This window comes from Saccostrea echinata, unplaced genomic scaffold (assembly GCF_033153115.1).
Source record: "Saccostrea echinata isolate AGI-Se365-2 ecotype Australia unplaced genomic scaffold, CSIRO_AGI_Sech_v1 ptg000001l, whole genome shotgun sequence".
NCBI classification, from domain to species: Eukaryota; Metazoa; Mollusca; class Bivalvia; order Ostreida; family Ostreidae; genus Saccostrea; species Saccostrea echinata.
In genome coordinates, this window is record NW_026889750.1 from 47,828,151 (window position 1) to 47,845,000 (window position 16,850).

The 16,850-nt window shown below is 33.8% G+C and overlaps 1 protein-coding gene and 1 long non-coding RNA gene across 2 annotated transcripts; both read left to right on the forward strand.

Moving 5' to 3' along the window:
* Positions 1–1,816: 1,816 nt before the first annotated feature.
* LOC133193416 (uncharacterized) lies at positions 1,817–3,012 on the forward strand. The gene is made up of 3 exons (XR_009721935.1): positions 1,817–1,938; positions 2,012–2,082; positions 2,416–3,012. It is a non-coding gene; the product is annotated as an uncharacterized LOC133193416 (long non-coding RNA).
* A 6,037-nt stretch (positions 3,013–9,049) lies between these two features.
* On the forward strand, positions 9,050–14,615 carry LOC133193239 (monocarboxylate transporter 12-like). Its single transcript, XM_061329203.1, has 5 exons — positions 9,050–9,132; positions 9,546–9,689; positions 10,004–10,147; positions 10,870–11,856; positions 14,235–14,615. Exons 1-5 carry the CDS (start codon positions 9,084–9,086, stop codon positions 14,405–14,407), a joined length of 1,497 nt encoding a protein of 498 aa, XP_061185187.1. The 5' UTR covers positions 9,050–9,083; the 3' UTR covers positions 14,408–14,615.
* The last annotated feature ends 2,235 nt before the right edge of the window (positions 14,616–16,850 follow it).

Sequence of the window (16,850 nt, forward strand, 5' to 3'; positions counted from 1 at the left end):
ACAGGAAAATTATTTTTAATGAGCTTACAAACTTTTCTCGTATTATATTATGTAGCCCTAAAGGTCAAATTTGAAGAAAAAAAAAAGAACTAGAAAATTCTAAATTCAGTAAAAAGTGTAAGGAAGTCCTTAGTGCATATTGAATTTTAGTTCTTAGTGCTTTTAAAATTGAAAGTCCATTAATGTTCATTGCCATCATACCTCGATTAGGTATCGGAACCGAGGGGGTTGGGGGTGGGGGCTTAGCCCCTCAAAGCTTTTTTTGCAAAGATAGACATAATATATGCATTTGCTAGAGCATTGACCAATCCGTGCACTTTTTTTTTCAAAGTGTGTCAATATGGTCGATATTAACGCACTTTGAAAAGAAATATTTTTTTCAAAGTGCGTTAACTTTGTCCCAAATTTAACGCACTTTGAAAAATGTTTTCAAAGTACGTAATTTTTCAAAGTGCGTTGTAACAGGGCTTTCAAATTTCATTTTGACAAGACCTTTCCATGGGTGTAAATATTTTTTACCTTGAACTTAGAGTTTGACGCATTTAAAAAAAAAATTAGCCTTGGCCATAACTTTCGAACAATTGGTGCTAGGTATTTTATATTTTGCATGTGTATTTCTTATAACAAGGGTTTCCCCTGTGTACCATTAATTTTGGCCTTGGAGTTTGACCTACTTTTGAAAACTTTAACCTTCGCCAAAACTTTTGAACAGTTGGTGCTAGGGCTTTTATATTTTGCATGTGTATTTCTTATGACAAGAACTTCCCCTGGGTACCATTAGTTTTTACCTTTTGACCTTGACCTTGGAGTTTGACCTACTTTTGAAAACTTTAACCTTCGGCATAACTTTTGAACAGTTTATGCTAGGGCTTTTATATTTTGCATGTGTATTTCTTATTATGAAGTCTTCCCCTGCATTACATTAGTTTTGACCTTTGACCTTGGAGTTTGACCCACTTTTAGAACCCTTCAACCTTAACTATAACTTTTGAATGGTTGGTGCTTGGGCTTTCATATTTACCAGGTATATCCATTGACACAAGTCCTTTCTTTAGGTAACAACAGTTTTCATCTCTTGACCTTGGAGTTTGACTTGCATTTGAGAAACTTTAACCTTCGCCATAAGCTGCCATACGGGGGCATCAGTGTTTCACAAACATATCTTGTTATTCAAGTAAGCATGATTTATTCTGATTTTTGGAAATCCCTTCAAACCCACTAATCTACACATCTCTGTTTGCAAGTAAATAATCATAAATTGCCAACGTAATCTAGCTAAGCGCCAACACATATCATCCCTGGGAATTGATAAAAACTCGACATTGTATAATTCTTCCGTTTATTCAGAAGTTTTAAACAAATAATAGAGTCTGTTATTATTTGTCAGGAGGTTTGGTGCTAACTGCACATTAACGCTGTGGACACGGCAAGGTAGGTACAGTCTAAATGATAGAAGTAGCAAACTAGATTTTATATACTTAATTTAAATGTAAATTAGACTTGGTTGATAAAAGTAACACAATTTTAAATTTCCGGTCATAAAAAGATAACGACACGGAACTCAAAGGTGCAATTTAACTTCATTCGGTAGTCAATTGTGCTGGTGAAAATCTTTGACCTACTTTTCGAATTTTAATTACATTTACAAATCCTGTCCCTTAGCGGGATTTTTTTGACAGGTGGAATTGAAAAAGGTGTTTGATTTCCATGTAGTGGTTTCTTTTATTTGCATTTTTGTGAAATTATTTATCCTTTTATCTGTGAACTAATTCAGGACGGATGATTTTAATCACGCATCATTTTTTTAATGTTAAAAATTACCTGAAGTACAAATGTACTGTATATATAAAGGGACAAAAGATTTTATATCGACCTACTTAAAAAACACTGCCCTAGAGGATATACATCATGGAAGAATGTGCGGAATTTCTATAATTGGTAAGTAGAGCGGATACACACTTAGCTTTGTATAATTTCAAAGGAATTGATCATTGTTTTCTAATTTCTACAGAAAAAGTAAGGAAGAAAACTTGAGAGCATCCTGGAGCTTGGTTGGAGGTCAGTGACCTATAGATGGTTCTGGTTAGTCTTATTTAGTTATCATTATACGTTGTATAGGGTGAGGATAGCGGCAGGTGGAGCTGGTAGAAATCTTTCTCTTTCTCTCTCTCTCTCTGTATAAGTTCATCCTGTTCATAAATGACGGGGGCGATATCAAATTCACTTGGTTGAATGCAACTTCGTTACGCATCATTTAATGGAATATTGGCATCATGCACAGTTCTCTTGAAATAAAGGATTCATAAAAAAATGGTTCAGAATCAATTCAGGTGCCATTAGCGGTATATTATATCTTTAAAAGTATTGTTAACTACTTATTATTATATTTTATTACATACTTCGTAATTAATACAGGTTTTTGTTTGCATATGCGATATGCCTGACGTCACTACAGTCGTATCAGCTTCCAGGGCTGATGCAAATCCTACAGGGCTGATACAGATACTGCAGGGCTGATACGGATTTATATCGCACCCCTTGGAGATTAAAATACTTTTAAAAACAGTACTTATGATAATACACTTTTTTTGGTTCACATTCTCTTGATTTGAAATCACTGTTCTATATGATATAATAATTAAGTTATTCAGTGATTATTTATTTGTATTTGCTCCATTAGATGTGTGCTGTATTTTATTACTAAGTATGTAATAACATAATACAGCATACCCTTTTTTATATTACATTTGTAACCCCGACCAATATCGGCCCTCTGGCTAATATTTGATGTGTCGGGCTGATACAGGATGTGATATGGAAAAGGGCAAGTATTATTCTTTATTTATTCTCTTATGTTGATTCAGTTAAATTTATATACTGTGTGCTAATTCTATTATATATTGTATTACATATGAAACGAATAATATATTGCAACCATTTATATAAATTTTAATTTTGTCTTGGAAGAGAGACACAAGTTATTTCGGTAAATTGATAAGGTGAAATATTGTAGCATCCATTCCGAAATAAAATATGTAACTTTTTACACTGTGTTGATAATTAAGCCGACTGGCAGAAACAAGCATCTGATTCATGTACAGAGTATAGACTGAGACTTTCCTGGCGTACTCCGAAGTTAAGCTTAAAATGTTATGCTAGGGCTATCTTTAATGATAAATGCTTATAATTAAAAAAGAAGTTTAGGTTCAAGTTTCGGAACTTTAAGGTGCTCTGAGTAACAAGCAATGTCAGGCATCGTGAGCACTTTACCTCTTTATATAGAATAGAACTGAGACTGGGCATAATTAATGTATCTGTGATATATATTTAATAAAATTAACAAATAAAGAATTTGGCAAAACATCTCATTTAATTCGACACGCAAGAGCATGCTCTACGTATGTACAATTTCTAAAACGAGGTAAATTGTTGACAAACAAGTTGATGAAACAAGAATATCAGCAGTCTCGTTTAAAATAATCATTTCGTAAGTTCTATGGTCGATACAATGACCTTGTCAGCAAATACAATTTATCACTGAGTCAAATGCTGACTGACGTTTTTCATACTAATTGTTAGGCCATTATATTTACACACTGAATTGTCGACGGATTTTTCCGTTATTTCCCGATCATGACAAGGAGCACACGGCGTATATGACCGGTCGGCAGGGGATGCTCACTCCTCCATGGCACCTGATCCCACCTCTTATGTTTTGGAGGTCCGTGTTTGCTCTGCTCCTATTTTGTATTGTTTAATGGATTTTGAGCTTGAATACTGTTCGTTATCTCCATATATTTCATTTTGTAAAAGCTCAGTTTTTCCCCAGGAAGTTAACAGAGTTCTTACAAAATAATTTTCCGAGCAGGCTGTCTATCTAAATTGAAAGAATAGTAGTAAAACATTTGCATGATAAATTTGGGTCGCATCCCGATGTTACAACTCCAGAACTTTCAATATCAAATGAATCTTAAAATCTTATGAAAATGTAATGAAGGCAATTATTAAATCTTTTGATGGTCTCTCTCTCTCTCTCGAGCCAAATGACTCGTCAAAATTGAAGAGGGTAAGGAATAAATTTACTTTTTTGGCTTTTACTTGATGAATTTACATTTCAGTATGCAAGTTCACACGGGGCCAGACACGTAATATAATATACGAATTCACTTCGGTCTTACTCTGTTAACATTTAAATACGTGTTGACACAATTACCCCAGACATCAGAATAGTGGAGTATTGAAATCGATTGTTAATTCATATATGGATATTTCATTTTAATACTGCTAACAGTTCACTGCAAGAGAGAAGAATATATAATACATTTTTATGCCCCCCCTCCCCCATAATTGAAGATTCGGGTCATATAGTTTTTGGTCAGTCCGTCCGTCTGTCTGTTTGTCCGCAAAAACATTAACCTTGCCAGTAACTTTTGAACAGTTCAGACTATGGCTTTCATATGTGTATTTCTTGTGACAAGGCCTTTCTTTGGATACCAAAGTATGTTACCTTTTGATCTTGACCTTGGACTTTGACATATTTTTGCAAAATTTTTTACCAAAGTTACTTGAACTTGAACGATTGGCACTAGGGCTTTCATATTTCACATGTTTATTCACTGTGAAAAAAAACTTTCGTTTGTTACCAACATTTTTGACCTTGACCTTGGAGTTTGACCTATTTTTGAAAATCTTTATTCTTAAATTGGTTATAACATTTAAAGGGTTGAAGCTAGGTCTTTCACATTTCATAAGTGTATTTTTTGTGACAAGGCCTTTTTTTGGTACCAACATTTTTGACCTCTTGACCTTGACGTTAAAGTTTGAACTACTTCTGAAGAATTTTACCAAAATTTAATTTTGGCCATACCATATGAACGACTGGTGCTAGGGCTTTTATATTTCACTTGTGTATTCCTTGTGGCAAGACCTTCGTTTGGGTATCAAAATTTTGACCTCGTTAGCCTTGGAAAATGACCTACTTTTGAAAGACTTTAACTTTGGCCATAACTTCTGAACAGTAGGGGTTGAGGCTTTCATATTTCGCATGTATATTCATTCTGACAAGATCTTTCTTTGGAAAACATTTTTGACCACATGACCTTGACTTTGGAGTTTGACCTACTTTTGAAAGACTTTAACCTTGGTCATAATTTCTGAATCGTTGGTGCTAGGGCTTTCATATTTCACATGTATATTCCTTGTAACAATACCTTTCTCTGGTACCAACACTGTGTACCATTTGACCTGCATGTGATTCAACGTGATTTGGTGTTAAGCACAGGGAATTAAAATTAGATTAAATTTTCATAGAAGGTTTTTTTTTATTTTATAAAAATTAGGTTTTCAAGGTGAATGCATTCTGAAATTCAATTTTTTTTCTCTTTTATTATTATTTTTTACCGCTGAAATAATGTCATTTATTTATTTTTATCTATACGCGCTTGCAGAAATACTTCACAAAGCTTCCCGAAAAAAAAAAACTTATGTGATTGTACATGTCGACATCTTATTGTATCAGTCCGACCACCCGATCATTTATTTTTCGCTTCATTTTTGTCAAATATATTTTTATACTAGGGTTATCGACCTTTGCTTTCCCGTCGTCAGCCGGAAACGATACCGTATTTACTTCAAATGCTATCTGTGTGTTTACCATTAGAATTTCCTCAGGAACAATGGAGACATGTGTTGTGAAAGTACGTTGTCCTTGTGACCAACCCTTCAAGTTTGTACAGAACATACTCGAAAGTCATGTAGTTGTTATTTTCAGATTTAACATAAAAGTGTATTTCCTTCGATTAATAGTACTATTAGGAATATTTATGTGAAAATGAAATAAGCATATTGAGGAATTTATTCGACTTTTATAATTGCTAACTAGAGCTGAAACTAATTTTCGAATATTCGCGAATGAAAAGTAAATGGCGAATATTCAAATGGAAATATACCATTCGAATATTTGGTAACATGATTTATTCTTTTACTTTTTTTTGTTTACTTTGTTGATTAAATCATTTTGGTACTTAATCTTTAATGATAAAAACTTATAGTATGTAATAAGTATTTAGCGCTACTCTAACCTTTCGATGCTCCACATGTACTGTTGACTACCTCTCGGGATTTTATTAGTGTTAGAAAGTACTGGAAATATGATTAGAAATTTAAACAAAGAATGCACATAATTTTTCTCAGTGTAAATCCTTTGTTTGTTGTTTAATGTTCCTCTCGAGAATTTTTCACTGATATGGAGATGCCACCACTTGCCGGTGGAGGGCTGCAAATTTATACCTTTACTCTGCACTCAGGGCCATTGAGCAGTGAGGGATCTTTTTCGTGCCAACACCTACTGCGACACGGGACCTCGGTTTATAGGGTCTCATCAGAAGGACTGGTCTCCACGTCCCACAGTGGATTCGAACCCGCAACATAAGGATTGGCTCCTTACTTAGCGACTCTAGAACAGACGCTCTAACCACTACACCACTAAATCCTTTTGAATATATACGCTCAAGATCTTTCATTTTCATATTGAGTGTAATTCATGCCTATCAATTTCATCACCGATCATTTGCATGGCCTTGTCATTTCAAAGCATTTTTCTATCACGGGTGTCAAAAATCACAAATTTTTAATGTGTTTTCTTTTAAAAGGATATAATGTGTTTTCTTTTAAAAAGAAATAATCCTAAAAACTACTGACTTTTGAAACACATTTATTTACACAGACAGACCTCTTAAAATGTTATAATCATGTTCAGTAATGCGTAATGTGAATACCCCAATAACGCACGTGGACTTTCGCACTTCCAACTTTTTCTACAGCATATACCATTTTGACTTTTCTGTATTTTCCATGCATAGGTTTTTTTAAAAAAATAAATTTCAGCATGTAAAGATAGTTTCTTATTTTAGTACATAAATTTACACGTTTTCCCACCAACCTAACCTTGCATGATAAAATAAGGTCTATGCTGTAAATAGGGCGAGATCTGCTCCATCGAAAAAATATCTTGTTTTCCATTTACTTTGAGTAGAAGCTTCAACATTTGGCAGTTTAACGTCATGTAACTGCGTCATTATAAATTTTATTATTATATACATTTACAAATTTTCTTTGGTCTGCAAATGTTATAGGTAATTATAACATTTTTAGAAAGATATACTTAAAATATAACATTGACAAATATTTGAATACAATCGAATAGTAGTCCTGAATATTGGAACATTGATTTTTTGTATTCGTTTCAGCTCTATTGCAACACAGCGTTAAATCATAGGTCTGTGGATAGGATGCCCTGTGATTAAATAAGCTGGAGATTGTTGACCCTGAGTTGTTTTCTCCCACCTTTGCAAGTCCCATGTTTTTCCCTCAATACGGTGATCTTGTACTCCCTTAGATTGACCATTATTTCTCCACCTTGAACAAATTACTCCATTTTCAAAAATAGACTTGTCAAGCCCTCTTTTAGCAGAAATCCTAAAAAAATGCCTTTTTATACATATAACCAACAACTGTTGTTCCTCTAGTTAAACAGTAAAAAAAACTGAATCGGAATAAATTATGGAAGCCTCTTTAGGACCTATCAAAAGTATTTTTGAATTCAATATAATGAATTGTCAAATTTGTTAAACAAATTTAATTCGTTATATCATTTTTATAGTTCATTATAATGAATTCAATCTGTCATAACAAATTTGTTGAATTCATTATAAATCAAAATTTAATTGTTATATCAAATTACATTCATTAACATTAATTCAAAAAATTGATATAATTATGAATAAAATTCAATTTAACATATTTGACAATTTGTTATATCAAGTTTTTGAAAGGTTCTAAATGGGCTTTGGTATAAAAAAGGATTTTTTTTTAGTGTTTTTTTTAATTCTTTTCTGGTAGTGTTATGTGCAGTGATCACTTAAGTAAGAGTTAACCATTCTTTCCACTGTTTGTGTGATTGATCGACTTACACACTTCACATTAATGTCAACATATGATCATTACAGAAGTGTTTGTTTGTACTTATATAACTTTGAGCTTGCTAACTAGTAAGATGGTAGATCTTTCCTGTATATGCTTCATCATACTTTCCTTTCCTCCGGGAACTTAGTCCTGAGTCATTGCTTGGTTCCTGTAAGCCAGTACCTCATAAGGAGGTTCATGTATCCCCCTTCCCCTCTCTCTTCCAACTTTCAGATTCTCTAGCAGTTGAGCCAGCAAGTTGAGTGGCTCCCTAGTCCCCAGTCAGCCAAATTCTTTTCTTTTACAAGTATATAGACATGTAAATCATTACTTCTTGACAGCTGTATATATTCACTGTGAATGAAATATAAATATGTGCTTTAACGAAATTCTGCATAGTCAAACAATTTTCATGATAAGAAACAGACATTTATCAAGACTAGTGTGGTATTTTAGATTCTGACTCATGCCCCTGGGTGTTCATTTGTATATTGATGTTTTGATCTTTGCACCTTTCTGATATTTTAGTGACATCTTGTCTCAAATTGTAATTCTGATAGTTGCAAGTCCTTTATTTTTAATGCACATTGGAAACAAGGATTTAAAGTAAAATAAACATTTTTTTCCCCTTCATCTTTATTGGTTTGCTTCAATACATGACATGATTGAAACATCTATTACGTAAATTATACACTGTATATGTTAATAAACATAGTTAAAAGTGGCTAGTAGACATCATGAAAATAGATATATTTGTATAGCTCATATGTAGATTGAATAAATTCATATTAACCACAGTATTCCAGAGTATTTAAACTCCACTCATTGTTGATATATACATGTTAATTGTACATCTGTGTATTAAATATGATGAAAAATCCTGCTATTTTTTCTTAACAGTCAGCCTACACCGTGAAATAGTTTTAGTGCTATTTGCTTATGGTGAAATAGTTGACATTTGATTTCCCTCGCATTTCTATGCCATTAATGGCATTCTATGCCACTAATTGTTGATTTTGTATAGTGTAGATTTAGACACACTATGCCACTAATCATTGATTTATATGTATTGTAGATTTAGACAGTATGCCACTGGTTGTCAGCTAAATAACATCTGAACCATGTCAGGTCTTCCGATTGACAGAGGCTGGGCCTTTGTTGTGGTTGTAGGTTCGTAAAAAAAAAAAAATATACTCTTATACTGTTTTATTCCTGTATAGCGAAATTGTATAGACATTTATTTTATATTATTGGACTGAAATGTGTTGGAATTGAGCAGTATTGTGCACAAAGTGTATGATTGCATTGTAATAGCTAAAATACTTTGATGACATTTTATAAGTGTAGTTATTTAGAATCTGTCAGGTATAATTTGTTATTTTAATGGTAACTGGTCTTTCACTTACAAAGGTATGTTTCATTTGTCACAGTTAGTTTCAGTTTAAAAGTAACAAGAAATTGATTTTAGAAGCAGTTTTTTTTAAATATCAGAGTCCAATCAGAAAGAAATAAATATTTTGATAAAAACATCTTATTTTTGGTTTTATATGTGCTGCTCTCATATGTAATGTATTGTATTGTAGGCTTTTTTACTTCTTCATTCATCATGGTAGGAATTGCTAAATCATATGGGATAATTATGGCAGAGCTAATCAGACAATTCCGGATCCCCACTGCAACAGGTGCCCTGGTCATGGGGATCTCTGGGGCAGTTTATACCATCTTAGGTGAGTCATAACATCTCGAAGAAAATGATTAATATCAACTCAGGGTGTATCATTATAGAAAAGCAGACCTGTCAAAATGTGCCAGTAACCAGTACTTTTACCCAGCTGAAATCATGATTGTACTGACCAAAATATTCGTTGGAGAAAAATTTAATTACACATTTAATTAAAATTGCTTCCACAATGTACTTCCTATTTTTGATAAAGTACCGCCTGTTTCTAATCTTTTTGAAAGCCTTGAGAAAAGCCATGATGTCACTAATAAAATCAGATGATCAGTACCTTCTTTTTTTCATTCTTGCTTTTTCTCCCAGCTCCGTTTTGTGTGGCATTTGGTGAACATTTTACCCAGAGGAAAATGGTGATCCTTGGCAGTGTTGTGGGATTCATTATGATTGCTGTTGCCTCCCTCCTTGTCAACATTGAGTTCTTCATCTTTTTCTATGGTGTAGGGACAGGTAAATCTAAGAACAATTCTCTATCCTGTTGCTCTGGCCATTAATCTGTCACTAAAGGTCTTCTAAGGTGTAAGCACAGATAAATTAGGCAACAGTATCATCAGTAATGTAAATCTGACAACAAGGTTTTCTGGTGTAAAGGCATAGGAAATTATGCAATGGGGTCATTTATGCTTTAGACACAGGTAAATCTTGCAAGAAAATTGGACCCAAAAAACGAGAATGAAGAAAAATACTCATTTTAACTTTAAGTGACTCATTTGAGTGTTAGACTAAATTAATTACAAAGATATCACTTGAAAAAATATTGTAATCATCTAGGAGGAAATTTATGCATGATGTGATCATATCAAGGAAAATCTAAATTTAAAATTGACAGTAAATCGATCCCTATAACATTAAGCAATAGTAATTTTATGGCAGATCTAATCAGGATACCTCTCTCTAATATTTTTAAATCCCTTCATGCTGATAAGAAGAGATAAAGTACATTTGTCTGAATGTCAGATAAACATATTGCTAAGATATTGGCAAGTAGATTTTAGGGCAATTCATCTAAAGTAGGACTTCATAAAATATTATGTAATACTATTTAAACATTGTTTAAATAAATATAAAAGAATGATTGTCACCACAGATCAACTAATAAAACTCCCTTATCTGCAAAAATGTTGTAGAATCAGATATTGTAGTTGTTTTGTAACTGTCACCTTTGTTTTTAGGACTGGCCAATGCCTGTTTCTTTGGCAATGGTCTGGTTATGGTTGGGACGTACTTCAAGAGGTGGCGCTCACTGGCAACAGGAATAGCTTTGACTGGTGCCAGTGTGGGGACCTTTGTTTTACCTATTCTCCTTGAGGCACTGTTGGAGATCTATTCACTCTCTGGTACTATACTGATCGTGTCAGCCATATATCTCAATGGCTGTATTTGTGGTGCCCTTTATCGACCCTTGTCATTTTATGCCAAAAAAAGTTCATCAGATCAGGAGCAATTGCCCATAGTAACAAGAGAACCTGATCCTATAGGACTAAATGACTCAGGAACAGAGAAAATTCAGACTGAGAAAGCTAAGATGGCAGATGAGCAGGATGTGGATGAAGAAGTGAAGAAGAGTCTTCTAGAAGAAGGTCAGATGGAGGAGAATAAAACAGAGCAAGTCAGTGAACCACAAAGTCCTCCAGCAAAACCTGTCTGGACGTTTCACATCTGTGGACGGACATTGACATTCCCGGTGATATTTCACTTTAGTGTGCTGGCATTGCCTGTGGTAGTGTTTTTTACTGTGTTCAGTTTTCTAGTGTTCATTGGGTATTTTAACTTTGTCTTGTTTTTACCAACGGATGCACTGGAGCGTGGAATTACTCGATATGAGAAGGCTGCACTTGTCTCATATTCTGGGGCTGGAGACCTGCTTGGCCGGATCTTAGTTGGAGTTATAGGGGACCTGACAATAATTAAGCGATATAAAATCCTAGCCACATGTTCCATACTATGTGGGGTGAATATCCTCCTGTTTGAGATTGCTGGCCAGATTTACTGGTGGATGTCCATACATGCCTCCCTGTATGGGTTCTTTGGAGGATGCTATGTGGCTATAAATGTCATTGTCCTCATTGACCTGGTTGGGCTCGAGCTGATGCCAAAGGCCCTGGGTGTAGTTCTATTGATTCAGGGATTGGGGGCTGCCATTGGTCAGCCAATAGAAGGTATGTCTGCATCATCACATACACTGAAAGTATTTACTGTTTTCCATTTCCCAGTAAAATCATTTCAAGCTCACCTGAGCAGAAAGCTCAAGTGAGCTTTTCTGTCATATTTTGTAAGTAGTCGGTCTGTCCATCTTTAAACTTTTAACATTTTCAACTTCTACTGAAGAACCACAGGGCCAATTTCAACCAAAGCATTCTTGGATGAAGAGGATTTACATTTGTTCACAAGAAGAGCCCCTCTTTCAAGGGGAGATAACACTAAAGAATTAGTAAAAATTTAATGGTATCTTTTAAAAATCTTCTTCTTAAGAACCACTGGTCCAGAAAAAATGTAATTTATTTAAAAACTTTATTACATGGAGCAAATTTGTTCAAATCATGACCCCGAGGGGTAGGGTGGGGCCACAACAGGGGATCCAAATTTTACATAGGAATATATAGGAAATGTATTTAAAAATCTTCTTCTCAAGAATTGCAAAGCCATCAGGTAGTGTATATTGAAGTCTGTTCAAACCATGATCACTCTGGCTAGGGAGGGGCCACAACAGGGGATTCAAAATTATACATATTAATACATTGGCAAAATCTTTGAAAAAAATTTCCTTTCAAAAACAGAAAAACCATGTTGATTAGTTATATAAATACAGAAGTATCCTCAGGTAGTATACATTCAAGATGTTCAAATCATGACCCCCAGGGGTATGGTGGGGCCACATCAAGGGATCATCTTTTAAATAGAAATATAAGAAAAAATCTTTTTAAATGTTTTTGTCAAGAACAACAAGTCATTATAGTCATATTAATATAGCAGGATCCTGAGGTAATGTACATTCAAATTTGTTCAAATCATGTCCCAAAGGGGTAGTGCAGGGCCACAGTAGAAGATCAATCTTTTACACAGAAATGAATAGGAAAAAAATCTTAAAGGCTAAAGCCATGATCAGTCAAAGAAATGTGAATTTTAATGGAAGCATCCTCAGTTAGTAGATTCATGTTTGTTGAAATCATGCCCCCCTGGGAGCATATATATATAAACTTATATATTTAAACTTTTCAATACTGAACTGATTTCTGCCTTCTGGTGCTCAGGTGAGCGATGTAGCCCATGGACCTCTTGTTGGCAAGAAGGGATAGTTGCGTCGATAACCTCAACAATTTAAGACATTCTTTTTTGTAACCAAACTAAAGGAAAATTGATTAGTGCCCTTTCGAATAAGATGCTATGTAATCATGATGATGAGTCATTTCCGCAGTTATGCAATATTTGAGTAATTTAAAAAAACAAACAAACAGATTTTCAAATGCTATCTACATGCTGTATTAAGCATGACTAACCTAGTAGAATTGCAACCTTTTATCAAGACAAAAAATCAAATTTCAGAAATATTTTAAACTGCAGATTCATCATGATATATCACAATGCCTTGAAGTAGCTTTAAAGTTAAAATGCTGTCAATGTGTTTTGATTTTTCATACCCTTTACAAAATAAAGATGTATCCTTGTAATTATGGTTTGATTTCTTATATAAGACTTAGTACTAATTTACATGTACCTTACAGGCAAAATTCAAGATGTGACAAAGTCCTTCACAGCTTTGAACATCATTAATAGTTGAAGTTGGGGGGAGCTTATGTGATACTGTCAGCGTCTGCATTCTTGGTGCAGTTATCTTTTTTTAAGTACTTCTATGCCCTGCATTAATCAGAGATGCATGGAGGTTGCTTCTAGTGTGTTTCATTGTACCAGTCAAGGTTTCAGATGCTGTAATTTCAGCTAAAGAATGACCAAGTTAATATTTTTGGAGCAGGTTAAAGTTTTTGGAGCAGGTTAAAGTAACTATAAGTCCAATGTTGACCAAACTTGCACAGATGATACAGCTAAGGATGCACACTACCAGGCTTGCTTCAGATGCTGGATCTGACCTACATTTTCTGGATGAGTGATCAGGTTTAAGTTTTTGGAGCAGATTCATTCTAAAGTAATTATAAGCCCTATGTTGGCCAAACTTGCATATATGATACATCTAAGGATGCACACTACCAGGCTTGTTTTTGATGCTGGATTTGACCTAGACTTTCAGGATGAGTGACCAGGTTAATGTCAAGATGCATCAAGGGATGTACTTCAGATGCTGGATTTGAATTACATTTTCTGGATTAGTGACTTGTTTGAAGTTTTTGGTTAAGTCCATTCCCAAGTTACTGCAAGCCCCATCAGATCAAAATTGCATAATTGTTGCATCTTGGGATGTACACTGCTACACTATTAGTTTAGTGTGGGACTTTGCCTTACTTTAAGACAGCATTCATTGAGGTGAGCTCTGTAATCTCTGATTACCTAAGTTTTTTTTACATATATGTACCTTTTCTTACAGGCAAAATTCGAGATGAGACCAAGTCCTTCACGGCTTTGAACATCATTAACAGTGTCCTTATGATGGCTGCAGGATTGCTTCTCTTCATGTACCCTCTGGTCAAGCGGTTCCAGAACAAGTCATTAAGACAGGCAGAAAACAGGGAGGTTCAAATCCCAGAGGAAGCATCATGATTTACAAAAACCAGTTCATTATTGTCAGTAGGTACCGGGTATCCAGAATGGCCAGCAGTTCCTACAATTAAATGTCATGGACTTGATGAACAGAAAACATAAGGATAAGTTAGCTTTATTTTTGTAAATTAGCATTTAAAAGAAATGAGATAGAGATGTAAATATCAATGATTGTAGCTGCTTGAGGATGAAATGCATGAGTCTGAAAGTGCTTTGGGTGATTTATTTGTCATGTGGTTTACATGAATGCTGTGCAACAATATTCACCTGTTGAATGTTTTGTTATACAACGATTTAAAGGTAAAAGGGTACAGTTTAGATCAAAACATGTACTTAATCTTTACTGGCCCAAAATAACTTACATCATTCTATATAATTATATCATCAGTGATGTCCATTATCTTCCTAATATTGGCATTGCTGATATAATTATATCATCAGTGATGTCCATTATCTTCCTAATATTGGCATTGCTGATATAATTATATCATCAGTGATGTCCATTATCTTCCTAATATTGGCATTGCTGATGTTGCATCAGTTGCTGATAACGTAAGTTGAATGCTCGTTGCTATTCACTTCCAGTGGTGGTGATTTTGGTGAGATAAACTGCCATTGGTAATTTTGCAGAAGAAGCATACAGCTGATATTGTTTCTGGCTAGTAACTGTGAAGTGCTCAAGATATTCTCCCTTTCAAAACTTTATTTGTATAAAGTATTAATTAGTTCCAACTACGGTATGAGAATTAAGAAATTTGTATTTAATACATTTTTATCTAATGACCTTGAAATAAGATGTACTTTTCAAAAAATTAACAATGGCTGTAACTTTTACACCTGTAGAGACAGGACTTTCATATTTATGATATTACATAATCCTTTCAAATTATAAAACATTTTTTGCACGATGGGCAAACAAATGACACAGTTTTAAATGCCATAAATCATTGCACCCAAAAGTGGAGAATACATTTTTACAAAAAAATGAACTAAAGATTAACATTCCAGTATATAAATATTCGTGTCAATGATTCTCCTGTGTAATACTTAGAAGGATCATTTTTGTAAAATTTTATAGCATATTTTGTTTTTATTTGAGATAGTGACAAGGAAAGGAGTACAATGTTTTGACAATTACCCTCATTTATATGTAATTATTATACATATTAATATATACTTAATTGGCAAAGGGAAGAGTAGCATTAAAATGAATTATGGAGAAACTCCTTTTTTTGATATATGCATTAATTGCTTTCTTTCTTTCTTTTTTTTATCTGTCTCAGGTATTTAGAGTAAAGACTGCAATGTTTGTATTCATTTTGTGTTCTTTGTCAAAGAATCTCTATAAATACTGAAATATTTTTCAATGTGCATAGCATTTTCCCAAACAATCAATGTCATTTGATCACTTTACATTTTTGCATTAGACACAAATAAGTATTTTTATTGATTTTTTTTTTCAATTTTACCCCATAGATGTTAACAAGATGTATATTTTTAAAGATTTTTCTATTCTGCTTTTAGAAGTTTGATCTTGTTTTACATTTATATGGGAATCATATTTTTGTCTTATTCAATATACTGTATTAATCTACATGTATGTACAATAAGTATAAAAGCAACATAATATATTATGATATACCACTATGTCTTTAAAAGTTTAAGTTTTACATTATAAATTTGACTTTTGTTTATGTATTATATTTTGTAGGCACACAATTTTTTTACTAATGACATTTTCCTTATGAGAAAATACAGGGTACCCCCAGCGTTTGACAGCAGAGATGTCTTCACATTTTTTTGTTTATTTTGTTGCTTGACAACCTTATGTAACTATTTAAGGTTTGCTCATTGCTTATATGAAAAAGATTTATATGAAAGGCTTGCTGCACATACAACTCTATATTCAGCTTTTGCTTATGGTTCTTTATATTTTTATAAAAAAAAGTTTGTGAAGTGAGTTGATTCCGTTTTATACCATCAGGGCTGCACTGAAGATCATAGTGGTGTTTAAATTGATGAATGACTCTCCTGTGTAATACTTGGAAGGTTCTACAAAGTTGAACAAACACCTAGGCTAGCCCCTAGTGGAGTAACAAGCATTGATTCCCCTAGTATGTAGAGAGAACAAGCATTAATTCATAATGTATTCAGTAGACCATGTAGTCTAACCTAGCTAGTAGCTAAGCTAGCTTCTACGATCTTGAATGCAACTCAATTGGTTCAATAATTGTGTTTTCGATCTTTATGTTGATGTGTTATGTTGATGTGTAATATTGTCTGCATAAAGAGTAGTAGACAGGGCATGGTCAATCTTTAATGAATTTGGTTTCAAAATATAGGGCTAGCAGCATTTGGAAACTTTTTTTTTATCTTGATGAACCTCTTTTTTTTTCTTTTTCTTTTTTTTTTTTACAAAATTTCCCGATGTCAAGGCTTGTCT